General features: G+C 37.5%; 2 protein-coding genes across 5 annotated transcripts in view; one reads left to right on the forward strand and one right to left on the reverse strand.

Moving 5' to 3' along the window:
* Positions 1-562: 562 nt before the first annotated feature.
* On the reverse strand, positions 563-26403 carry PPP2R3C (protein phosphatase 2 regulatory subunit B''gamma). Of its 3 annotated transcripts, XM_027521966.1 has the most exons (14): positions 26213-26282; positions 21938-21939; positions 21313-21440; positions 17867-17971; positions 16829-16941; positions 16335-16432; positions 15421-15491; positions 10010-10142; positions 8761-8816; positions 8608-8683; positions 7130-7266; positions 4764-4901; positions 2605-2664; positions 563-868 (listed from the first exon to the last, which is right to left on the reverse strand). In XM_027521966.1, the coding sequence occupies exons 3-14, from the start codon at positions 21403-21405 to the stop codon at positions 680-682; spliced, it is 1269 nt and encodes a 422-aa protein (XP_027377767.1). In that variant the 5' UTR covers positions 21406-21440; positions 21938-21939; positions 26213-26282; the 3' UTR covers positions 563-679. The 3 variants fall into 3 exon arrangements, with proteins under 3 accessions (XP_027377767.1, XP_027377765.1, XP_027377766.1); XM_027521964.1 differs by lacking the exon at positions 21938-21939 and having other exon boundaries at positions 26213-26403; XM_027521965.1 differs by lacking the exons at positions 21938-21939; positions 26213-26282 and adding an exon at positions 26123-26181.
* The window catches only part of KIAA0391 (KIAA0391 ortholog), a 132277-nt gene continuing 132072 nt past the window's right edge, over positions 26384-26588 (forward strand). For both annotated transcript variants that reach the window (XM_027521960.1, XM_027521961.1), the window contains exon 1: positions 26384-26463. The gene's annotated coding sequence lies outside the window, so the exon portion shown is untranslated. The remainder of the gene's footprint in view (positions 26464-26588) is intronic.

Here is a 26588-nt window from a genome sequence, read left to right on the forward strand (position 1 = left end):
CTTTTCTATTCTTTCATCTCTTAAAAACTAAACAGTATAATTGAGAATCTTTACACTTCATTAACAAATTCTCTAACAAAAATTCTTAACAAAATGGAGTTAAATTTTGTGAAATGTAACCCTGGTGCTGGTTAATCAAGCTAGACAGATTTTTTTTATACCAATGATTTTAATTAAAGTAAAATACTAGAATACTTTTTATTGAAATACTCTATTAAAATAAACATGTCCAAATACTTCCCAGAAATGAAATGACCCTTCTCTGATGAATGAGGAATTCTGTAATCTTTGATATACATAATACTTTAGAAGAAGATTCAAAGTTAAATGATATAATTTAAACTTTCTTTCAAGTATTCAAATTCTTAACGACTAATGTCAGAAATATTCCAGGAAAACTTCCTTTATTTCTAAAGATTATGTATGTTTAAAATGGACTCCTACCTTCACCAGATCACACTTGCCATATCTGAGCTAAGTGTAACCAGAATTTACTGCTCCTAATTTGGTCCCATTTCTTCCAGGCCACTGCAACCAAAATTCCAATAACCAGAACATTTGCTGTGTTCTGTAGGCCTATGAAGTATTTTATTTAGACCGTTTCTAAGGATTCTGTGTCAAAAGATTTACATGCAGCATCCAAGATTACTTTAATGAATACAGTCTAGTCTTTGAGAGATCATGTATCATCAAGGTCTGTAGAGTTTTCATTATCATTTGCAACAAGCGCTTCTCTATTCTCATAAGTCCAAAAGCCATTCAGATCAATTAGAATAGTGGTGACTGTGTCTCCTTGATTACTGTTGATTAAATCCTGGAGAGAGATTTTCAAAGGATCCTTTGGTTTTACCATGTCAAAGATTTCATCCTGCAAGAGAGGAAGAAAAAATACAATGAAATTTGCTATCTCATTCATTTAATTTCTATCACACAGTGATCTAAAATTTAGGGCTAGCACTTGAGCTTATGTAAAATTTTTTGTTCTAGGTTTTCCTTTTTCATTTAACAGGCAATCCATCTCTTTTCTATATACACAGAATTTTAGTGGAAGATTCCTTAGGTAGAGGCATACCCTTGAGGATACTCTGATTTCAGTTCCAGACCACTGCAATAAAGTAAATATTGCAATAAAGCAACTCTTGTGAATTTGTTTCCTAGTGCATTACAAAGGTTTATCTTTACACTGTAGTCTCTTAAGTGTACAACAGCATTATATGTAATAAAATGTACATACCTTAATTAAAGAATATTGCTTAAAATGCAAACTGTCATTTGAGCCTTCAACAAGTTGGAATCTTTTTGCAATAGTAATGTCAAACATCAGAGATCAACATATAGCTAATAATAATAACAATGAATGTTGTGAGAATTACTAAAATGTGAAACAGAGATAATGCTGTTGGAAAAATGGCACCAATAGACTTGCTTGACTAGGGTTGCCACAGACCTTCAATTCATTAAAAAAAATTTTTTTTAAGGTATGCCTGTATGTTTCTTATAAAGAAAGTGAAGCTCAGTTAAAGCTACATAGCTAATTAGTGGCAAAACTATCTAATGTAGTGTTCTTTGTATATGTGGTAACTACTTATATTTTCCTATTGTCTTCTAATTAGGGGTAAAGCAGGGCCTTGATTTAATGCAGACTTGGCTCAAAGTAAAAACTTAAATGCTTTAGAGCCAAGACAGGGACAAAACTTCATTTCCAATAATAATGTCAACGTTTTACTCTGGACCTGGAATGGATAGGGGGAGTATTAAAGAATTAGTCTTCCACAATGACACTAAATGGTGATAAAAATAACTAGAACAGATGGAAGAACCTTTTCTATATAAAGTGCACTATAAGATTACTTATAGGGTATCAGTACATGTTTTCTAATCTGTTTATAGTTAAATCACTCAATCTATTTAGTAGTATTTAAATTACATTTTTAAAGATTAGAACAATTCAGGTAAACGTATGACTTTTTAATCTGGTGTGTATGTGAAATTTCCCTTTCCACGTTGGTGGCCATATAAAATGACTCGTTTTTAAATTGCCAGTTGCATAGTTTTAAATTTGTCTCATTTATATTAAACCGACATAACCTTTTATTATATTTGGTTACAATGGATGCGTTATTTTATTACCTTACTTCACCTGAACCAGTAATGGATGCCCCCATGTGTTTTACAGCTGATGAAGGTCTGATTACTAAAATGTTAAGTAGTGGCATGTGTTTCAAAGAGTAGTAGTTTTCATACAGTAAGATTGATGTCTCCTTAAATAATACCAAAGCAAGCAAGCCCTCTGAAGGAGTGGACTAAAAAAGTGCCTGAACCTAAAGTTTGCCCAAATTCAGTTTATGGTGGAACAGACTGCCAAAAGATACAGGCTGTACTGATTCTCTTAATTTTCAATCTGAATGAATGCTTCCAATGAGAACACAAGACTGACAATGTTAAAATGTTAACCTGTGTAAATCATTAGTCCCATTATTGTCTCAGTTTCTAATGACCTAAATATTAATTCAGATCAAATAACTGAAAATATTTGGTTCAGTATATCATAAGTTGCTTTCAGGTTATCTGCTGTAAATTATGTAAATTAAAGAAAAAAGTAACCTTGACATCTTGAAATGAAACAGGATCCTGTCCATGAATTTTCATTAGTTCTTGTATGGCCTGTATTTAATAGAAATAAATCCTTAAACAAAAAATAAAATACACAACATTCCCTGTCCTGTTCCCATGGCCCTGTTTCTAGTTCTGTTTCCTATCCTATCAGACCATAAATCGCATTGTTTTAACCATCCTTGTGAATTTTCTCAAATTCCTTGACCTTGGTTTACATCTGTTGAGCAAAACCTAAACACTGGATTGGTGTAGTCATTAACTTTTCTAGATCTACACATGGAGAACTTCATAAGGAAAGTATACAAGAGTACAGATTACTATTATGTAAGATTACTATTATGTAAGAATAGTCTCCAACCCCAGACAGGCCTTAAAACATGGCCTTGCAATTCTGTTATGACCTGCTCCTCCCATTTTCTAGGAATGCTGTTCACACCTTCACCATTCTGTAAGGCACCCAGTCTACCACCTCCCCTCCCACCCTATACTTCATATTCTTGACAGAAAAAAATGGAGGTAAACCTCCCTCAAATTATTTTATGAACTTTAACCAAAAAAAAGACTGAAGAAACTGCGGTGATCCAGTTGGACTAACAAATATTTTAGGTGGGAGTCATTCACTGGAAAATGTGAAAGCTTAAAATTCTTGAAAAATAATCAGTGAAATATGTTTTGAGTGCCACTCTGTAGTGCCACTGATCCCAGTGTGTACAGGGCATCTCTGCAGCACACGGGAATCTGAATACACTCTCACCTACTGGAGCAGCAGATATGGATGAAGTGATCTAGAGTGCAAATGCACAAATGCGGGCCTAGCTTTATCACTGGGATACTGATGCACAAAGGCTTTACACACAGCCAGGCTTGTACCAGTAACTTTACCTTAGCCCATACAACCAAGTCTAAAACAAATCTGTAAAATATTTTCAAAGTATTTAATAAATAAAATAAGAGTAGAAGATACTATAAAGAAATAGTTGTGAAAAGGGATTGAGTAGTTTGAAAGATATATTTACTGTGTTTTCCTAAAACTGAATTTTCATTTAATAGGTCTGCTTAAAGCAGGGGCATACCTATGATAAGTGGTATCAGATTCTCAGATTAGTCATGGATATAAGTCCCATGTGGTATTCAGTTTTTAGAAAATGCATCCTCATACTGGATGTAATTTATTTTATCCTTATAATAATCTATAGTCATTACTACCTAGAAAATCATAAGAGAAAGAAAGCCTTTCAGGGAATTTAACATGAAATTATGAAGTATATACTCTGAAACTCAGACATCAGACAAAGTTATTTTAGGAGTATCACAAAATTTTTAGATGGAAAAAAAAAGCTTCCAGAGGAAAATGGTTTACGACAAAAATGTGAAAGTGTCCATTTTTACTGTTTTAAAAAAATGTCAAAAAGAAAAAATAAATGTCTTCTTACCATTGATCTTAACCATATAAAAACCAGATGGTCTTCTGAAAACTAGCTATGTGGCAACAGAGTGGAACAGTACTGTACAAAACCATTCCATCAAGTAGAAAAGCCACCATTGAAACTGAGGAATGATTTATCTTAAAGGGGTGGACATTCCTACATTTACACCTGCTACAGCTGAATGCTTATCAGATACAATCAAATTCTACTTCAGAGCTCATCATGCTATTCTCTGAGACCACCTATGGCACAGAATAAGTATTTCAGCAAATCTGTTTCACACTGAAATGTGAATTCTAGCCAACTTTTAAATATATTTGTTATAGCATAACAATTAAAAGAATCTACACCAGGTTGGCAAAACTGTGGAAAGGAGTTCCCTTTTCTGAATGTGTAATTAACGTTTCTATAGAATTTTACATACTAGTTTTTGATCACCAAGAGCACAGACTCTCTCAGGCATGTTTTTATCTGCACTGGTTAATAAGCCTGGCATGTATTTACACACTTCTAAAGTGTCTTACAACTAATCAAATCAGCACTGATTTAGCCCATTTATATATTCAAAAATAGAAAAAACTAAAACCAGACTTGATTTCCTTCTGAAATCTGTTATATAAATCCTTTTGCTAAATTTGAACACCCCAAGTTAGATTAAATTGTCACTTGGTAGGTAATTTAAACCAAACTGTATAACAAAGATACACGAATGAGACTTACCCTAAAGAAATAATTAAGGGAAAAGACATTCAGATACCCTTTGTTCTCAATGTCAAGTAACTTAAAAATATACTGCAGAGCTGCCGGTTCTTTGCGGTTTTCTAATGCAAGAACAAAATCCAGGTAGGTCTTATAGTCCTAAAGAAAAGAAAATGATGTTCGTTAGAATCCTTATTTGTAATTTGTAATTCATTGTTCAAATGAATGAATGATGATTGGAGGCTATTTTGTAATCACAGATGGCAATTTTTTAATATGAAATACGAATTCATACTTAATGTTGTTTTCTAGGAATTCTATACACTGCAGTTAACCTGTACAGATAGTTTTTGGGGGCACAGCTCATTTTCTTATGAGATTTGCTGTGTTAAATCATAATTTTCATTCATTAGGCTTTTATAATGGACAGGAGAGTGACAGCTATTGTGTATTGCCACTAAATTTATATTTTCAGTTCATGTGGTCGTATGAAATACTGCTTTGAAATTTTAATTCAGATGATTTCCAATAAGTCATCTTAAGAGTGCCAGATATTCTACAGTGATCTGACACTGTTTTCATCCAAAAGGGAGCAAACGAATACAAATGAAGGCTAAAAAGACATGAAGAGGACAGAAAGCTTTTTCTATAAAAAAAAGCGTAGTCACAGATTACTTTTTTTGCATGGTTAAAAGAAGTAAAGTACTTCAGAGATTTTCACTTGGGAAAAAAATGTTTATAATCTTGGAAAGGATTTTTTTAGGCTAAGATTAAGAATTCTTTTCTGATAAACTCTGTATAAGAGCTAGACCTTACCATGGTCTAAACTCCATGCCTAACGGTAGCTTCTGATTTTCTTTCTTTATCACATCATTAGTATACTCCAAGCTCCTCACTGTTTAGGCAGCTGTGGGAGTCATGAAGCAGTTTCTGTGCCTTTTCCCTCTTTTCTTTTGGCAGCTGGTTAACAATGGTTTCATTTAGAAAACTGTTATTGAATCTAAATGATAAAACCCTGATTCTCTGCTGACAGTGACTATTTCTTAAGCATCATTGGTTTGAAAAAGTTATCAAATCCTTAACATATTTTTAACAGCAAGAATGGTGACTTAAAAATGCTATTTAAAAAAAAATGCTATTTAGAATTTTCTTCTCAAGTATATATTTTGAATTGTGATAAAAGGACAGGCGCATGTTAGCAAATCTTTAGCTACTAAGGTAGTCACTTAGAATAATACAACCTGATTCTTAATTTAAATCATGGCATATATGGTACTGTATCTGACCTGGTAACTCAATGAGTGAACCATCTATATGAAAATAGTCAATAGTATTTACCTGTTTTTCAGATTTTTATTTTTTTTTACTAGCCTACAACATTCCTCTACAATAGGTGCACCAATAATGAAATGAACAAAATAGTAAAAATTTCTATTTGTCCTGAGTCAATAAGGGAAGTAATGTTTTTGAGCAAATTTACCTTAAGATCAAAGGCTCCGAATCTCAAACAATTTGATCAGTTCATACTTCTTAAGATACTGTTATACACTGACAAGAAAATACTGCTGTATCACATCAAGAAAAAGGCTTTTGTGATTAAATATGGGCAGAGGACCTAAACATGCATTTTTCTGAAGAAGATAACAGATGGCCAACAGGCACATGGAAAGATGCTCAATATCACCAGTCATTAGGGAAACACAGATCAAAATCACAATGAGATCACCTCACACTGTTCAGAATGGCTACCATCAAAAAGAACTAACGACTTCCCAGGCAGTCCAGTGGTTAAGACTTGGCACTTCCACTGCAGAGGGCATGGGTTCAATCCCACTAAGACCCCGCATGCAAAAACAAAAAACCAAATAAAAGATAACGAAAGTGTTCAAGGATGTGGAGAAAAGGGAACCCTCATGCGCTGTTGGTGGGAATGCAAATTGGTCCAGCACAATGGAAAACAGTATGGAGGTTCCTCAAAAAATTAAAGAGAGAACTAGATGATCCAGCAAGTCTATTCCTGGATGTTTATGTGAAGAAAATGCAAACAGTAATTCGGAAAGATATGCACCCCAGTGTTCACAGCAGCAATACTTACATAAGCCAAGATATGGAAGCAACCTAAGTGTCCATCGACGGATAAGTGGATAAAGATGACATGGTATATATACAATGGAATACTACTCAGCCATAAAAAGAATGAAATCTTCACACAGGGAATATAGTCATATTTTGCCATAACTTTGGTATGTAATCTATAAAAATATTGAATCACTATGGGGTATACATGAAACTAACATTGTAAGTCAACTATATTTCTATTTTTAAAAAAAGGCTTTTGGAAATTGTGGGAGTCTAAATTTTCAAAACTCAGAGTTTTAAACTACTACCATTTCTCCATCATAAGTGAGACACTCCTGGAAAACACGGTCTAAGAAGACATTGGTCATGGTTGCTGTTCCATAGCGGGAGAGTTCTTCTTTACTAAGCATGCCGTTGTGATCCTTATCAAGATTCAAATACTGGCCTTGGGAAGAAAGACAATAAAAAGACACGACCAAAAGAAACAAAAAGTTATTTTTATTGGTTAATATTTTGATTTTTAAACTAATGTTACAGTCAAGATAGACACCTGCTATTCCTTTAATCTCTATTAGAACAATGATAAGCCAGAAACCAGTCAAAGAAAATTCATGCCTTTATGCTAAGTCACTTACATTATTTGTTTTCAGTTTGCAACCTTTTAGAACTTTCCTAGGATTCTAAATTAGATGGAGGTAGGGGGTCAACCCGGAGAAGGCAAGGGCAACCCACTCCAGTATTCTTGCCTGGAAAATCCCATAGGCAGAAGAGCCTGGTAGGCTGCAGTCCGTGGGGTTGTGAAGTCTCAGACACGACTGAGTAACTTCACTTTCACTTTTCACTTTCATGCATTGGAGAAGGAAATGGCAACCCACTCCAGTGTTCTTGCCTGGAGAATCCTGGGGACAGGGGAGCCTGGTGGGCTGCCGTCTGGGGTCGCACAGAGTCAGACACAACGGAAGCAACTTGGCGGCAGTGGCAGCAGCAGCAGCAGCGGGTCAACCAAGATAAAGCACTGCAGTGCTGGCACTTGAAAGCAGAGGTCAAGGTTGCCAAAACAAGTCAGAAGATCACTCAATAGAACAGTGTAACAGACTAATGAAATTCAAGAAAAAAGCAAACTAGGTCCAAAGACATCCTTCTGTGGACCCTGAGAGCAGCATTTTATCACAATGCAAGATCATAGGTGACGTTGATATTAATGTTCCTGAGTCAACAATAGTCAAACCACATTCCTTATGTTATATTAAAGTGCTAGAAATGTATTAAATTAAGAGTCACAAAAATATAAAACACTGGCACTTTGCTGTATAGCAGAGATTGGCACAACATTATAAATCAACTATATTAAAAATATATACATATACACACATATATATAAAAGGTTGGTATTTAAACAAGTAAAATTTAGTAATTTAGCATAGAAGCTCTTAAGAAAATTAGGATAATTTGATCTTAAGGTAAATTTTGCTGTGCTGTGCTTAGTCGCTCAGTTGTGTCTGACTCTGTGATCCCATGGGCTGTAGCCCGCCAGGCTCCTCTGTCCACAGGGATTCTCCAGGCAAGAATACTGGAGTGGGTTGCCATGCTCTTCTCCAGGGGACCTTCCCAACCCAGGATTTGAACCCAGGTCTCATGCATTGAAGGTGGATTCTTCACTGCCTGAGCCACCAGCGACGCCCTAAGGTAATCAGGCTACGTATAAAACTGTTCTTTGAATAGAAGTTAATGAAACATTTACTGAGGAACAGATAATTCAAATTTTAGCATTATGATAAGAACATACCATACACCCTTAGGGCAGAAGGAGCAGAAAACCAATTTGTTTCTTGACTCTCCTTGGATAGTTCCTCATCCCTTAACTAGATGAACAAAGAAACATAATTAGAAGACAGCAACTATCAAGTGATAGAATTAAGTAATTTAAAAACATACTTACCTCCAATAAATCATCTAGGAAGCTGCATGCTAAAATATCTTGAATTTTTATCTTCCCTTTAAAGAAGAGAAACACAATTACTTAATTTTAAAAACAAGAGCAACTCAATTTTATAAAAATGTTGTTTTAGAAGAACAATCACACAATTGGTATTTTAAAGCTTCCTAGCTCTCATGTTCCAAAGTCCTCACTATATATTGATGTTAAAAGGGAAATCTGCAGGGAATAGTTAATAAAATCTCATATAGATATGTCTACCTATATACCACCAAATATATGTCCAATTGATAAATTCCAAAATTACAGTGATACAAGATTCCAAAAAAAGTTAATTTTTTTTGTGGTTATGGATATGATACTGTTAGTAGTCAAATAAAGAGACTGTCTCCATTTTCCTTTGGAGGTTCTGGAATAGAAAACAATATAAAGCATGGTTAAGAGTAGAGAGATGGGATTTAAATACCATTTCTAGACATGCAATCTATCTAAGTCTCAGTTGCTTTACACATAAAATCTGGATAATACCTTCTTTATGGAGTTGAGAAGGAAATGAAAGAATCTATGTAAACTGCTTAGCACAATACTCAGTACATAATAAACAGTCAAAACTGTTGGCTATTATTTTGTAAATTTCAAAGGGAAAAGATGTGTATGTCTTTAACAAAGGCATTTAAAAAAGACTGACAGCTACCCCATACTGTGATGGATTCACACAGCTGCCACTTTCAAGGACCTAAAAGAACCAAGGACTTTGGTTTGGGCCTTCTGTCCCTTTCTCTGTCCCAGTCTAGCAGGTTAGAACAGTTGATAGAGTGTACTGTTAAACATGAGGCAAAATTTACAAATCTGATCCTCACATAGGATGGTTAACTTGAGAATGAGAAAAATACATTATGGCTAAATGGTCCTCCTATCTCCCAATTCATATTTTTCATCAAAAAGAATAATTTTCCAGTATATTACCTATTAGGGCTAGCAAATATATCAATACCTGGCTTCTTTAAACTGGAAAGAACCATAGGTCACCTAGTTGATACTTCATTTTAAAGACAAATTGTAAATGGTTATGTGACATGTCCACTGTCGCATAGCTGATGGTGGTTGGTGCAAGTAAATCAAAAGATCTATATATCAAAATATTTATATATCAGTGTTAATGACATGTTAGGAAAATAAATTACATTTTAAAGACTTATCTCTAGTTACTGAGATTTAGAAAATGTCTAAGTGAGATAAGATTTTCTTTTACCTGTTCTTAGAGGGTCTAAAAAGAAGAAGAACTTCCTAACTGCTGTACAAACATAAAAGGAGTAAAAAGATTTTTCCAGCCCATCTAACTGTGGCAAAGTAGGGATAAGTTCCAATATGTAGTTTTCTAAATCCTGAAAGAACAAAACAAAATACAATTTTACAGTGTTAAATGTCTGATCTTGATTTTTCATTAGATACTAAAATACAATTTCAGTCCTAAAATTATTCAGCATTGAAACTATAATAATGAAATAAATTGATAACTGTATTAGTGGTGAAGTTATTTTATATATGCCATTTATTTACATCTTAATATATTTTTGAATAGGTAACACATTCTACATAGTTCCAAATACAAAAGAAACAAAAAAAGTATTCATTGAAAAGTTTCCTTCCCACCTATTTCTTCTCCGCAGAGGTAACCTACATTATTAGTTTTTGATACATCTCTCCAAAGATAATCTATGCACATATAAGATAATACATATATATGTATATTTTTTTTCCCTTTTTTACACAGGATGTAGCAGCATACCATGAAAATTCTTCTCTATCTTCCTTTATCATTTAGCAATATACTTTGCAGTCATTCCATTTTGGCTCTCAAAGAACTTCTACTCTACTCTGTGCAAAGAAATAGTAACTGTCTATTATTTCACTGTATGAATGTAACAATCTATTGACCCAGTCTTCTACTAACGGACATCTACACTGTTTATAATCTTTTGCGACACTAAAATACTATAGGGAATACACTGGCAGTCCAATGGTTAGGGCTCCATGCTTCCACTGCAAGGCGTACAGGTTGGATTCCCTGGTCAGAGAACTAAGATTCCACATGCCACTCAGCATGGCCAAAAATAAATAAATAAATAACATACTATAGGGGCCAAGGTAATTTTTCACTCATAGAGACTATGGGAGAATACAGGACATAACTTCTGTAAGTTGAACTGCTGGGTCAAAAGCATGTGCACATTTATAATTTTGATAGACAACAGCAAACTTCACACTTCCCCAGGAAGGATATATTGATTTCACACTACTACCAGCACTGTGATGGCTTTATCAACAGCTTCCGAATTGTGCCCCAGGAGTGATACACTAAACTCAAGGGGGTGCAGCAAGATACTATAAATTAAAGGAAACACAGCGACATCTATTGGATACCGCACAACATATCACCATGGGCTAGAGCTATGAATTCAAGGTCATTCACATTTCAATCACATTAGATTGAAATTTATTCCTTTTGATAACATCTACGGTAAAGAATCTGCCCACAACGTGGGAGACCTGGGTTTAACCCCTGGTTCGGGAAGATTCCCTGGAGAAGGGAATGGCAACCTGCTCCAGTATTCTTGCCTGCCACATCTCATAGACCAAGGAGTCTGGCGGGCTATAGTCCATGGGGTCGCAAAGAATTGGACATGTCTGAGCTACTTTCACTTGACTCCGTTTCATCTTTGCAAAGCTAGGTTTTTGGTGGTTGCTGTGATAAAGCAAGTATCACGTGAAAATTTGTGTGGCAAAGGAATCAAAGATGACCGTGTCCAACCCAGGGCTGAGTAACTGTACAGTGCCAGCTAAAACTAACAGTTAATGGGCTTCCTTGGTGGCTCTTGGAGAAGGAAATGGCAACCCACTCCAGTATTCTTGCCCGGAGAATTCTCTGGACAGGGGAGCCTGGTGGGCTATGGTCCATGGGCTCGCAAAGAGTTGGACATGACTGAGCACACAGCACTGATGGCTCGGTGGTAAAGAATCCGCCTGCCAATGCAGGAGACGCAAATTCAATCCCTGGGTCGGGAAGGTCTCCTGGAGAAGGAAATGGCAAGCCATTCCACTATTCTTGCCTGGGAAATCCCATGGACAGAAAAGTCTGGTGGGCTATAGTAGGGGTTACAACACAGACACGACAGTGACTAAACGACAAAATCAACTGGTTAATAAATGGAGTTGTTAGGTATTTCTTTTGGCCATTTTTTTATGGAAATTACTGAGACAATAAGGGCACCTCAGTGAAGTGGAAAAGTTTGGGAACCCATGGTCTATTTTACATTCCTTCATTAAAGTCATTATCAAACTTTTTGATCTTTGCCAATCTGATAGGTGAAAAATGATATTTTAGTGTAGATCTATTTGGCATTTCTCTCATATAAAGTGAGGTTAACATTTTTTTCCCTGTGATTAAGAAGCATTTGTATTTACTTTCTGCAAACTATTTATATCCTTTGCCCAGTTTTTACTGGGTTAACAGCCATTTTATTCTTATTTCTAGGAGCTTTTTCTCCACTAGAGTAATTTGGTCATTTGTCTGTGAGTAAGTTGCAGATATTTTTCTTGGCTTACTGTTTTCTTTTCTGTTTTTAAAAGTCTTCATTGAATTTGTTACAATATTGTTTCTGCTGTATGTTGTCTTCTTGACTGCTAGGCACGTAGGATCTTAGATCCCAGACCACTTTCCCAACCACCACAGATCAAACCTGCACCCCGTGCACTGGCAGGCAAGGTCTTAACCACTGGACCGCCAGGGAAGTCCCAGCTTCTTGTTTTTACTTTGTTTATGATGGTCTTTGCTTTACAGATTTTTTTAAAAATTAGCTGAACTTGTTTTTTAGACTTTTCAGCTTTGTCATATTCAGAAAAGCTTTCCCTATTCCAAGATTATATATTTAAGTGTCTCTCATGGTTTCTTATATTGTATAATTTTGTTACTTTTGCTTATCCCTCCTGATATATAATGTTTCTACTTCCTCTGAGATACTTTATAATCTAAGTTGTATAACCAATGGCATCTCATACATGGTGAGTCCAAAACAGGACTCTTATCATCCCCAAACCTAGTCCTCACCTATTTCCCCTTATTCCACTATTTATTCAAAGTAAAAAATTTAAACTTGGTTCCTACCTTTTCTTTATGAAGGCCCCAATACTTTACCCCCAACATCTAATCCAGCAGCAAATTTTTGTTGTTGTTGGGGGGTGTGTGTCCAAAATAAATACTAAATTGATCTATTACTGGCTTCTTCACAGACATCATCCTGGTCTGGGCCACTATCATCTCTCACCTGGACAACTACAGTAGTTTCCTAATTATTCATTGACTCTAGACTCCTTACAATTCATTCTCCACATATCCAGTCATCTTTTACAATGTAAACCAGGGAGGTACCCTGGTGGTCTCGTGGTTAAGACTCTGCACTTCCACTGCAGGGGCCACGGGTTTGATTCTTAGGGGTCATGGGTTTGATTCTTGGTAAGGAAACTAAGATCCCACACAGGTTGAGCAGCATGGCCAAAAAAAAAAAAAGAAAATTTAAAATGTAAACCAGGGAGTTCACTGATGGTCTAGTAGTTAGGAGTCTGGACTTTTACTACTGTGGCCTGGGTTTAATCACTGGTCAAGGAACTAAGATTAACATGCTTTGTGGCCAATAAATAAATACAATATAAACCATATCTGACAGAGTCAGCTTAAAAGTTCTTGTGGCTTCCTATTAGTCTCAAAATAAAACTCAAACTCCCTACCATACCCTAATACAAGTGGCTCTGCCTACTTCTCCAACTTCCCCTTCTGTCAACTCTGGTGCTGTGCTGTGCTTAGTTGCTCAGTCATGTCCAACTCTTTGCAACCCCGTGGACTGTAGCCCACCAGACTGTTCTGTCCATGGGGATTCTCCAGGCAAGAACACTGGAGTGTGTTGCCATGCCCTCCTTCAGGGGACCTTCCCAACCCAGGGATCGAACCCAGGTCTCCTACCTTGCAGGCAGATTCTTTACTGTCTGAGCCACCAGGGAAGCCCAAGAATACTGGAGTGGGTAGCCTATCTCTTCTCCAGGGGATCTTCTGACCCAGGAATCAAACTGGGGTCTCCTGCTTTGCAGGTGGATTCTTTACCAGCTGAGCTACCAGGGAAGCCTCTTGTTACACTAACCCTTGCTCATATGCTCTAGACACACTGGCTTCCTTCTGCTTCTAAAACAGATCAGGTTTAACTGTGCCTTGGGGACACTGAACTTGCTATTCCCTTTGTACTACATTTTCATAAGGCTGGTTCTTTCTCATCCTTCATGGCTGAAACTCAGTCACTAGCTCAAAGAGGCACCTTTCATCTTATCTAAAATAGTTCCGCAACCCCAGTCATACTCTTTCTAGGACCCTATTTTCTCCTTAGAACTTGTCAGTCTTTGAAATCATATTGCAGATAATTTAGCGTCTGCCTCCTCACTCTGTTAGGAAAAAAGCACCTTATTATACATAAGGGTAAGGCTTGGCAATGTACCTGGCATAAATTAAGTGTTTGGTAATTCGTTATTTAAGATTTAATAGTTGAATGAAAGTTTGCCTATACTACTCAAATTACAGATGTTGGCACTGGAAATCACTATCTTTTAAATAAGGGAGACACAAGGTCTGGTTTCAAAAGGCAAAGCACCAAGGTTAGGAGACAGGTTTTTCTCCCTTTGAGAGAAGTGTTTCCTTTCACTGACAGAAGAGAAGATTATTCCCTTTTAATCACAACTGTAGCGATACACTGTTGCTTTTTTCTCCCTTCTCCCCATCCCTTTTTAAATTTTTGTTTCCATTCATGGCAAGAGGCAAGAAGAGATAGTGTGTTTTGTAAACCAGCTAATGGCTGATGAGAATCCTGAGAGATATAGAAGTATTCCAATATCTGACCTGAGTAAGTATCAACAAATGGTTAATATATCTTCCTTGCTATAGAGAAATGGATAGAACCAAGAACCTTTTGTCAAGTCGATCTGAACCTTAATGGACAAGAACAGTACTGTGGCCCTAGAAAGGTTTTTAAGTGTAAATGTTCAGTATGAGCTAACAGATTCTATCTATATAAATCTGGATAAAACAGAGTGTAACAAATTATAACAGGAAACAAACTATAACAGGGAATCTGCATTTCTTTAAATCTTATATTTGAACATATATCTAAGTGATTAATTATCTTGGTTCATATTTATGCATAACTCCATTCCCATTTTATATATATTTGGGAAAAAAGTCTGAACTGAAAAGAAACATGTCCATATAATTAAGATAGTTACACTTACAAGAAAAATAATGATTTGTATCATGAGGCTGTAATATAATTCTTTGCTGATAACCTGGCTTAACTACATTGGTATATGTGTGTGTGTCTGTGCGTGCTCAATTGCTCAGTCATGTCCAACTCTTCGCAACCACCTAATGGGTAATAAATATCCTCTTGGTAACTGACCTTACGACCCAAACCTATAGGTGGGAATACAGTCACGTTATTTTTCTTATATCTCTTAAAAAAGGAAAAACTCCTTGCCCTTACATTATTTGTAATCTCAACATCCAGTGATAACTATTATTTAGCATTTTGGTGTCTAGAGTAGTTATGAAAGTAGGTTAATACTTACAGATTCCCGAAGATATCCTTGTCCAGCAACATCATATAAACTGAGTCCTATTCTTGTTTGATGAAGCCAAACTGACAGTAAACGAGAAAATGAAATACAATAATTATTAAGATCTATCCTTTGGTATGTATACGCATAAAAGGAGATAAAGAGATTAGAAGGACAAGCTAATTTATAACTCCATAAACATCTGTTTTCTCACATATACTATTCATTAATCCAAAAACTGTTTGAAATAAATATACCATAGAATTAACTGCAGATATCAACAATTCTACCATGCCTAAAGTGACACTAAAGTTGATGCCCTTGAGAATCCTTGTGTTCCACCAAAAAGCAGTGTAATGTTATGCCTTCAGTGAAGCAGATTTTATTCTACTGAGGTTAATTACTGCAACCAAATATCAGTTAAAGATGGTACACACAGCATTTGACAAGTCATTATGGAACTTATAGGAATCATAACAACTCCATGTTGTTTAATAAAAGCTCCTTGAGTATGCGGCTACAGTTGTGAGTTTGAAACTATCCTCTCAGGCAACTCAACCTGTAATATATTGGTGAAATGGAATTACCAGTGAATTAAAATATTTCAAATAACAATCTATTAAAATTCTTGGTTCAGCTTTTGATATGTCTAGTTAGCTAGCATCTTCAGAAGAGGTTTTTGTTTTGTTTTTTATAAACTTTTTTATAATAGTGAACCCAAATGTATGGTAGAAAATTTCAGTTCTAGTAAGTTCCAGGAGAGAATCATAATAATAGGAAAACAAATCTTGGTCAAAAGACAAGAAATTCTGCTATTCAAATTTAATAAAAGAGATGTTTGACATGGAAGGGATATTATAAAAGCAAAGACCCAAATTCTTTATTCTCAGATAGAAGGAGTTGAAGCAAAATGAAAATGGAATCACCTTTTCTCATGACATAATTAAAGAACTGCATGATGGAAATTCTTCCATAAGAATCTGTATGAAGGAGTTTAGCAAAGACTTTTGCTGTGAAAAATTGCCTAAGAAAAGAAAATAAATGTTAAATCATCTGCCAATAAAAAAATGATTTCTATATGATTCAGCAGAAAATAGCATAAATTCAAACAACTAAAAATCAAAGTAGAGGGAAAAAATCAAAGTGAGAACTATAGTTCAAAACTTAAAATATTAAGTCATACATCTTTAAATTCTATTGCCTTAAGAATGAGGGACTATAGTGTTGTAAATAAACTATATTATTTCTTTTAACAACTTTATACTAAGTAATAGTCTTGACTATAAGTAATTTTATTAAACTTTATTTAATGAAAAGTTGACTTAAATGATATCATTGACTTAAATTTTCATTAACATTTATTTGATGCATTTAAAATGCTTAATGTAACATACTCTTATGTTAATTATATTATTCTTACTTGCACTTTGGTCCAGCTTTTTCACCAACCTTTAAAAAATTTTCATAATTAATCATTGCTTCTTCTCCAATCATGGGTGGTGTCTGGTGCTTGTCCAGCAAAAACCATAAGTTCTTAGGAGAATTGCAAAATTTTAAGATATTTAAGATGTTTTTATCAACAGAACAAAATTTTTAAAAATAGTTTAAAAATGTGTTATTTCCATTAAAATGATAGACTACCATCTATCACTGGGGCTTCCCTGATAGCTCAGTTGGCAAAGAATCCACCTGTAGTGCAGGAGATCCCAATTCAAGTCCTGGGTCAGGAAGATCTGCTGGAGAAGGGATCAGCTACCCACTCTAGTATTCTTGGGCTTCCCTGTGGCTCAGCTGGTAAAGAATCCACCTGCAATGTGGGAGACCTGGGTCTGATCCCTGGGTTGGGAAGATCCCCTGGAGAAGGGAAAGGCTACCCACACCAGTATTCTGGCCTGGAGAATTCCATGGACTGTATAGTCCACGGGGTCACAAAGAGTTGGACATGACCGAGCAACTTTCACTTTCACTGTAGGGTCAAACTGCAAGGGTTAAAATCCCAGCCCTGTCTTTAATCTTGGATGGTGGACTTAAGCTTCCTGTGTTTCAAATCGCATTTGTAAAGTAGGGATAACAGTCCCTACATCATACAGCTATATGGATTAAAGGGGAACTGTATATGAAAATTTTAGAACTTAGTAAGCACTCAATAAATGCCAGCTATTTTTATTATGTTATTAGTAATCAAAGGATAATGGAAGATGATATTCTTCTTAATATGACTCCCTACAATAGTGGTTCTCAACTTTGGCCTCACATTAAAATTACCTATGAACTTTAAAAAACAAGACAAAACTCTCCTTGGGACACATAAGCTTTGCAGTTGATTCTTGTGGGAATCGTCACTTCAGAGCCTGTGCTTTCAGCCACTCTGCACTACTGTCTCCATTTAGGCGCCCTGGGATCCCACATGACACACGTAGTACAAATAGGAAATGGCCAAGAATTATTCCATTCTTACCTGTAATTCTTCATTATCCAATAGTTCCCTGCTTTTCCTTTGCAGAAAGACAGCTCTGGATTCTTCTCTTAATTTCTGTAGTAAGACTTCATCTTCAGCTGGCAGCTAAAAATACACTGCAGTTAATTTCTACACTTAAATTCTAGACCATTGGATTATTTAAAATGTATCACTTCATGGCAAATTGATGGGGAAACAATGGAAACAGTGACAGACTTTATTTTGGGGGGCTCCAAAATCACTGCAGACGGTGACTGCAGCCATGAAATTAAAAGACACTTGCTCCTTGGAAGAAAAGCTATGACCAACCTGGACAGCATATTAAAAAGCAGAAACATTACTTTGCCAACAAAGGTCTGTCTAGTCAAAGCTATGATTTTTTTCAGTAGTCATGTATGGATGTGAGAGTTGAACTACAAAGAAAGCTGAGCGCCTAAGAACTGATGCTTTTGAACTGTGGTATTGGAGAATACTCTTGATTGAGAGTCCCTTGCACTGCAAGGAGATCAAACCAGTCAACCCTAAAGGAAATCAGTCCTGAATATTCATTGGAAGGACTGATGCCGAAGCTGAAGCTCCAATACTTTGGCCACCTGATGGAAAGAACTGACTCATTGGAAAAGACCATGATTCTGGGAAAGATTGAAGGCAGGAAGAGAAGGGGACAACAGAGGATGAGATGGTTGGATGGCATCGCTGACTCGACGGACGTGAGTTTGAGTAAGCTCCAGGAGTTGGTAATGGACAGGGAAGCCTGGCGTGCTGCAGTTCATTGGGTGGCAAAGAGTCAGACACAGCTGAGTGACTGAACTGAACCGATTTGGTCTAAAAAACTATATATGCCACTGTCTCAAAAGTACTTTTTTGTATCTCAATTTTGCTTAACTTCAAGTCATCATTTATTTAAAAAGTTCATTTAACAAAAAGAGATCCACAGAGAATTCAGTGATCACAAGGCCAGTTCTGCCTGGAAAAAGCTAACCATCTAGCCCAAGTTTCTTTTTTTGATTCAGAGTTTACTTAAAAATAAACACAACATTTAGTATGTGTCCACAATATATCAAACATCAATACACACATTCTAATTTAATCCTACTAGCCCTGTGAGATAGATTTCATCACACTCAATTTAGAGGTAAGGAAATCAAGAGATGGATGACTATCAAGAATGCATATGCCATTAGTCAGTCCCAGACCCAAGATTTAAATCTTTGGGGTTCCAGTCTATTTTAATTTTTTATGAGTTGTTTTCTTTGGTTCCTTGTTCCCCTATGTCCTCATGTCCTAATGTTAATGACTTGCCCAACGTTGTGCAACTAGAGTAAAAACATGCATCTGGGTCTTCTGACATCAGGGATTCAGTGTATTTTCTCTTCTCCATCTCATTTCCATTACTGGGTAGTTAGGTTATCTCTCCCTTAAGTAGACTTCAATGCTACTTACTAGTGACTGCTAGGAGTAAAGTACTAAGACAGGTAATCAACGGAAGATAACCATCCCCAAACTAAATGTATCAGAATGTGTCATGCTCTTACTTTCCTTTATGACCCACCACTTTTTCTATGTTCTCAATGTAGCCCAAGTTTCAATTTATATTCATAGAACTGTTCCCAGTGTAACCTTAGCCTGACAGAGAATTAAATCAGGACTAGCTGAAGAGCGACTTTTAGCCAAGTATGCCTGGTGAGATTGGATCACCTTACTTCTCAGAGATGGTCAAGACAAAATCTACTAATTGGCCTCCAAGGCAGAGGTTCTCCTTATTGTGGTGATTTCCCTAAGCTGGGCTTTAAAATGACTCATCCCAACAACTTCAAATAATTTGCTTTGAGAATTTCTTCTTTCTTTTATGTATCTTTTCTTTTATTTGCCCCATCAAATGTAGCTGTGTAATCCATAATCCAAATTCGGGGCTATGATTTTACTTTATTTCTAAGAACTAAGATGCCATCCTTTCCCATCAAAGAGGATGGAGAAGAAATAAGCATCAGGAGGTGAGGCTGGGGTTGAGACAGGAACCATGTGCCAGTGGGTAACCAGCCAAGGAGAGAAGTGGTGACCAAAGATGACACGTAGTTTCTCTGAAGCAGTAGAGTGGAAGGAGAAGAAGAAACCAGGGAAAGAACATCCCACAAGTCCACATCTGCAGACCAGCAACCATTTGGGATCTGGAAGAGGTCAGAGAAGAGACAGAAATGAGGGAAAAGGGGATTCCCTCAGGAACCACAAGGGGACAGCCGGTATTGGAAGTACAGGAAAGTGGAGTCCTGGGAATGGAGTGACGTCAGCATCTGAGGGCTGCTTCTGGGTTAGTAAGATAACAATTTCACAATCCTGATTATATGAGATAATGAATATAAAATGTTCTGAAGTAGGTGGATACTCAATAAATGTCAATTCCCTTCCCACTCCCTCAGACTACAAAAAATTCTCAGTTGTCTAACTGCCTCTGATTAAGAAAACTATGAAATGCAAAAAAGCAAAAAGAAAAGTATGTATGCTGTGACCTCATTTTTGTTAAACACACACATATAAAAATCTTTATTTATGTCTCTGGCATTAGCTGCTTTTTCTCTTTTCCATAACATATATGGATTAGTCTCATAATTTTTCAAAGGCTGGGAGACACAGTATTACAAAAAAGTTTGCAGTAAAATGATTCAAATGAAAAAGTTTGTACTTGAAGAAATAAGTTAAAATTATCTGGATAATCCACTTATATCAATACCTCACTCCTTAATGCAAGTAAAACATAATAGCAAGTAAAACATAATATTTACTTTCTTTGCAAATAATGTTATAATTAATTGAGTTTAGAAGACAACAGGTTTAAGAGACATTCAGCTAAAATTCCAAAGTTAACTTTATTATGGTAGCTACAGTTTCCACAATACTAAATAGGTCTTATTGTTTTCAGTAGCCTTCGATTTTAGCTGTAAATAACTTTCTGAAAGTCTTACTGTTTTATCTACAATGCTCTTCAAAGCCTTCTTTACCATTCTGGCACAAAGAAACATATAATTAAGTATAATTCTTAAAGTTTTCCATTCTCAATCTATTTTTCAGTTTAGCCTTGAGCAAAACATTTTACACCATATGAGTAAAAGACAAAGTTAAAAATTGTGACCAACCAAGTAAATCTAAGTCTTATAGAAAGCCTGACAACAGAATCCAATAGAATACCACAACTAATATCCATAATAAAAATTAGGAAGCAAGAACTTTAAAAAAGTGGCAAGTAACAACTTTGTGTTCTTATGCCAATTTACATGAAAAACTAAGATTTAACCAGGTCAAAAATAATAAGGTCAACTATAATAAAACAATATACAAAATTTTAAATATAATCAATTTATCTGTTTATAAAATAAAAGATTTTTATCCCATTTAAAAAAATTACACTTAATTTATAAACTCTGCAAGACATTTGCTTAGATATCACTTACCCTGTAATAAAACCGAGGAATGGTCTTATAGAATTCATTTGTGTTTTTTCTACCTCCTTTCCATTCTGAGTAATACTTGGTAAATAAATCCATTTCTTCATCTTTTAACTCTTGTTCACTTTTTTTTTCTGGTAACAAAACAGATTAAGGAGGGAAAGAACTTTTAAAATCAGACAACATTTTTTCAAGACATCTATACACTATGCTCTAATTATAGCACAAAAAAGGCCTTCACAATTGTGTTTAGATACTGCTGCTGCTGCTGCTAAGTCGCTTCAGTTGTGTCCGACTCTCTGCGACCCCATAGACGGCAGCCCACCAGGCTCCCTTGGCTTCTCCAGGCAAGAACACTGGAGTGGGTTGCCATTTCCTTCTCCAATGCATGAAAGTGAAAAGTGAAAGTGAAGTCCCTCAGTCGTGTCTGACTCTTTGCGACCCCATGGACTGCAGCCTACCAGGCTCCTCCGCCATGGGATTTTCCAGGCAAGAGTACTGGAGTGGGGTGCCATTGCCTTCTCCTGTTTAGATACTGAGCATCTATTAACTTTCTTAAAACACCAAGAATCACTACCTTCCCCTGAAATAGCCTCTTCTACATCTTCAACCAGTTCTCAGATGCTCCCACTTCTTCTTATCACTGTACTTGCTCTTCCTCAAGTCACTGCCTCTCTTATAGACCTGACATGTTCTAGTTCATTTAATCAAAAGTTCTCATTGAGCACATACAACTCAGTATCAAAAAAAAAAATCCAATTAAAAAATGGGCAGAAGATCTAAACAGACATTTCTCCAAAGAAGACATACAGATGGCCAACAGGCACATGAAAAGATGCTCAACATTGCTACTTATTAGAGAAGTGCAAGTCAAAATTACAATGAGATCTCACTTCACATCAGTTGGAATGGCCATCATCAAAAAGGCCACAAATAATAAAAGCTGGAGAAGGTATAGAGAGAAGGGAACCCTCCAGCACTGGTGATGGGAATTTAAACTGATATAGCCACTATGGAGAACAGTATTAAGGTTCCTTAGAAAACTAAAAATAGAGTTACCATATGATCTAGCAATCCCACTCCTGTACATGTATCTTAAGATAACTATAATTTGAAAAGATACATGCACTCTATAGTTCATTGCAGCCCTATTTACAATAGGCAAGACACGGAAGCAACCCAGATGTCCATCAACAGATGTACAGCTAAATATGTGGGGGTGTGTGTGTGTGTATATACATGCACACATACATACATACAATGGAATATTACTTAGTCATAAGGATGAAATAATGACATCTACAACAATAAGAATAGACTTAGAGATTATCATAATAAGTCAGACAAAAATAAATATCATCAGTTCAGTTGAGTCGCTCAATCCTGTCTGACTCTTTGCGACCCCACGAACCGCAGTATGCCAGGCCTCCCTGTCCATCACCAACTCCCAGAGTCCACCCAAACCCAAGTCCATTGTGTTGGTGATGCCATCCAGCCATCTCATCCTCTGTCGTCCCCTTCTCCTCCTGCCCTCAATCTTTCCCAGCATTAGGGTCTTTTCAAATGAGTCAGTTCTTCACATCAGGTGGCCAAAGTACTGGAGTTTCAGCTTCCACATCAGTCCCTCCAATGAACACCCACGACTGATCTCCTTTAGGATGGACTGGTTGGATTTCCTTGCAGTCCAAGGGACTCTCAAGAGTCTTCTCCAACACCACAGTTCAAAAGCATCAATTCTTCTGCACTCAGCTTTCTTTATAGTCCAACTGTCACATCCATATATGACTACTGGAAAAACCATACCCTTGACTAGACAGACCTTTGTTGGCAAAGTAATGTCTCTGCTTTTTAATATGCTGTCTAGGTAGGTCATAACTTTCCTTCCAAGGAACAAGCGTCTTTTTAATTTCATGGTTGCAATCACCATCCGCGGTGATTTTGGAGCCCAGAAAAATAAAGTCAGCCACTGTTTCCACTGTTTTCCCATCTATTTGCCATGAAGTGATGGGACCAGATGCCATGATCTTAGTTTTCTGAATGTTGAGCTTTAAGTCAACTTTTCTACTCTCTTCTTTCACTTTCATCAAGAGACTCTTTAGTTCTTCTTCACTTTCTGCCATAAAGGTGGTGTCACCTGCATATCTGAGGTTATTGATATTTTTCCTGGCAATCTTGATTCCAGCTTGTGCTTCCTCCAGCCCAGCATTTCTCATGATGTACTCTGCATAGAAGTTAAATAAGCAGGGTGACAATATACAGCCTTGATGTACTCCTTTTCCTATTTGGAACCAGTCTGTTGTTCCATGTCCAGTTCTAACTGTTGCTTCCTGATCTATATACAGGTTTCTCAAGAGGCAGGTCAGGTGGTCTGGTATTCCCATCTCTTTCAGAATTTTCCAGTTTATTGTGATCCACACAGTCAAAGGCTTTGGCATAGTCAATAAAGCAGAAATAGATGTTTTTCTGAAACTCTCTTGCTTTTTCGATGATCCAGTGGATGTTGGCAATTTGATCTCTGGTTCCTCTGCTTTTTCTAAAACCAGCTTAAACATCTGGAAGTTCACGGTTCACATATTGCTGAAGTCTGGCTTGGAGAATTTTGAGCATTACTTTACTAGTGTGTGAGATGAGTGCAATTGTGCAGTAGTTTGAGCATTCTTTGGCATTGCCTTTCTTTGGGATTGGAATGAAAACTGACCTTTTCCAGTCCTGTGGCCACTGCTGAGTTTTCCAAATTTGCTGACATATTGAGTGCAGCACTTTCACAGCATCATCTTTTAGAATCTGAAATAGCTCAACTGGAATTCCATCGCTTCCACTAGCTTTGCACGTAGTGATGCTTCCTAAGGCCCGCCTGACATCATACTATATCTCTTACATGTGGCATATTTTAAAAATAGATACATATAAACTTATTTACAAAATAGAAAGACTCAGACATAGGAAACAAACTTACGGTTACCAAAACCTTGCTGCACTTCAACCTGAGGTCTTTGATTCTATGATTTATTTTCTCAAAAGTTTTTCCTCTTCCTGGTCTCACTTCCTTCTCAATATGCCCGTAGTTCTTTTCCTGAAACTCTTCTGCCAGCGTTTCTCCTCTACCTGGATTTGCCTTGTTTTTAATAACTGTTGGAGAAAACTGCCGAACTATGTAAACATTTGGTCCCACAAATTTATTTCATGGTAGTTAATAACTCAGCCGCTCAAAACCACCAATACATATTTTACTTGCCCTTGATGTCCTCTTGCTTATTCCTCTTGGTGAATGACTGTTCCAAACTTTCACTGCATTCCTCAAACGTGCTGTGTTCACCCTCAACAGATGAGAATCCCGCTCAGTTCACCAACAACTGAGTATCCTGGGCATGCCTGGGTCCTCAGTCGCTTCATCTGTGTCTGACTCTTTGTGACCCCACGAACTGCAGCACGCCAGGCTCTCCTGTCCTTCACTATCTCCCGGAGTTTGCTCAAACTCATGTCCATTGAATCGGTGATGTCATCCAACCATCTTATCCTCTGTCACCCCCTTCTCCTCCTGCCCTCAATCTTTCCCAGCATCTGGGTCTTTTCCAATGAGTCTACTCCTTGCATGATGAGGTGGGCAAAGTATTGGAGCTTCAGCTTCAGTATTAGTCCTTCCAATGAACATTCAGGATTGATTTCCTTACCTTACCTACTTTCCCTCACCTTACTACTCTTCTTCTAACTCAGTAAGTGGTACTACGATCACCTGAGCCCAAATCCCAAGAGTCACTCTCATTCTACCATTCACCTATTCTAGGGATATACACACATGCATCTTTCCAGAGTCAGGGATACTGACTCTCACTGAGATAAAATTGAACAACAACAAATTTGAAGAAGGTATACAGATATCCAGGCAGAAGAGCATTCCAGGCAAAAGAAACAGCCAGTGCCAAGGCACGAAAATGGGACTATGCCTGGTGTATGCAGGGAAGGGGGAGGCGGGAGTGAGCTGCAGCAGAATGAGCCAGAGGGAATAGCAGATGAGGGAGAGCAGATAAAGGAGTAGATAAGAAATACTGGAGGATTAGAGGTTTAGGCAATGGCACCCCACTCCAGTACTCTTGCCTGGAAAATCCCATGGACGGAGGAGCCTGGTAGGCTGCAGTCCATGGGGTCGCTAAGAGTCGGACACGACTGAGCGACTTCACTTTCACTTTTCACTTTCATGCATTGGAGGAGGAAATGGCAACCCACTCCAGTGTTCTTGCCTGGAGAATCCCATGGACAGAGGAGCCTGGTGGGCTGCCGTCTATGGGGTCGCACAGAGTCGGACACGACTGAAGCGACTTAGCAGCAGCAGTTTAGGAGGTGACAGAAGGAACTGCCTTGGAGTGTAGGAGAGTCAATGTCTAGGGACACACGAAAGAAGTGTAGTTGAATGACTGAAACATCTACTTTAGGTTAGTGGACATGAATTAAAAGTGAAACAATTCAGCTGCCCTGGATGGAGGTGTGGAATAGGAATGATAGTTTTAACCAGACTGATTAACAAACAAGTGTGAAGCAGAGGGAAAGAGACAAGGAAAAACGGATTATGAAGTCTAAAATGGGCAAGGAGGGAAGTAAAAAGTGTGACAATAAAAAGGCGGTAAGAGCAACGGTAGGATCGAACGGTTGTTGGCCCCGCGACTTTGAATTATCTCTCACAAGTCGAGGTTAGGACCAAGCAAGTGAGTTTCTAGGTAGCTTTTCATTCCTGCAAATCCCTTCCCAGAGAAGTGTAGGTCAAACCCCTCTGGATCGCTCAACCACATCCCAGTCAGCCTCTTTTGTCGAGAGGTTTTACCAAAGGTGCTGCTCCTCCCCATCCATCGTCCCCCCAGTTCCCGGTGTTTGGGGCCAGGATCTCTCAGCAGGCGGCTCCTCCCAAACTCACTGTGTGGACTGGTGCTGGGTGTCGCTAACCGCCGGCGAAGAATTTCTTTCCAGTCCATGGCCGATTCCGGCCCACCAGTTCCCGCATTTGCTGTTTACTAACCGCTCCACCCCCTGCCAGCTCCGGCGTCAACACCGCCCAGTCCCGTAAAAAGTCATGAAGGCCGCGTAACTGCCATCTTGGACGCGGGCGGAAGTGGTGGTAAATCGATCCCAGAGGCCACTGCGGAGAATACCACGATCAGGCTAAAGGTAGGGACGCGGTCACAACAGGGAGGGCAGACGTGAAAAAGATAAGCTGCTTCCTTAAAGCAGCTTCCCAGCCTCACCATGCTTGATTCTAAAGGCGCCGGATAAGGGAGCGCGCGCTTTTATTT

This window comes from Bos indicus x Bos taurus, chromosome 21, assembly GCF_003369695.1.
Source record: "Bos indicus x Bos taurus breed Angus x Brahman F1 hybrid chromosome 21, Bos_hybrid_MaternalHap_v2.0, whole genome shotgun sequence".
Taxonomy (NCBI): domain Eukaryota; kingdom Metazoa; phylum Chordata; class Mammalia; order Artiodactyla; family Bovidae; genus Bos; species Bos indicus x Bos taurus.

Coding starts and splice junctions, on each gene's coding strand:
- PPP2R3C (XM_027521964.1), bottom strand. CDS start 26,270: ATGGACTGGAAAGAAATTCTTCGCCGGCGGTTAGCGACACCCAGCACC. Junction 17,972..21,312: donor TTCCTCGGTTTTATTACAGG/GTAAGTGATATC, acceptor GTGTATTTTTAG/CTGCCAGCTGAAGATGAAGT. Junction 2,665..4,763: donor CCCTTAATTATTTCTTTAGG/GTAAGTCTCATT, acceptor TATTAAATACAG/GCCATACAAGAACTAATGAA.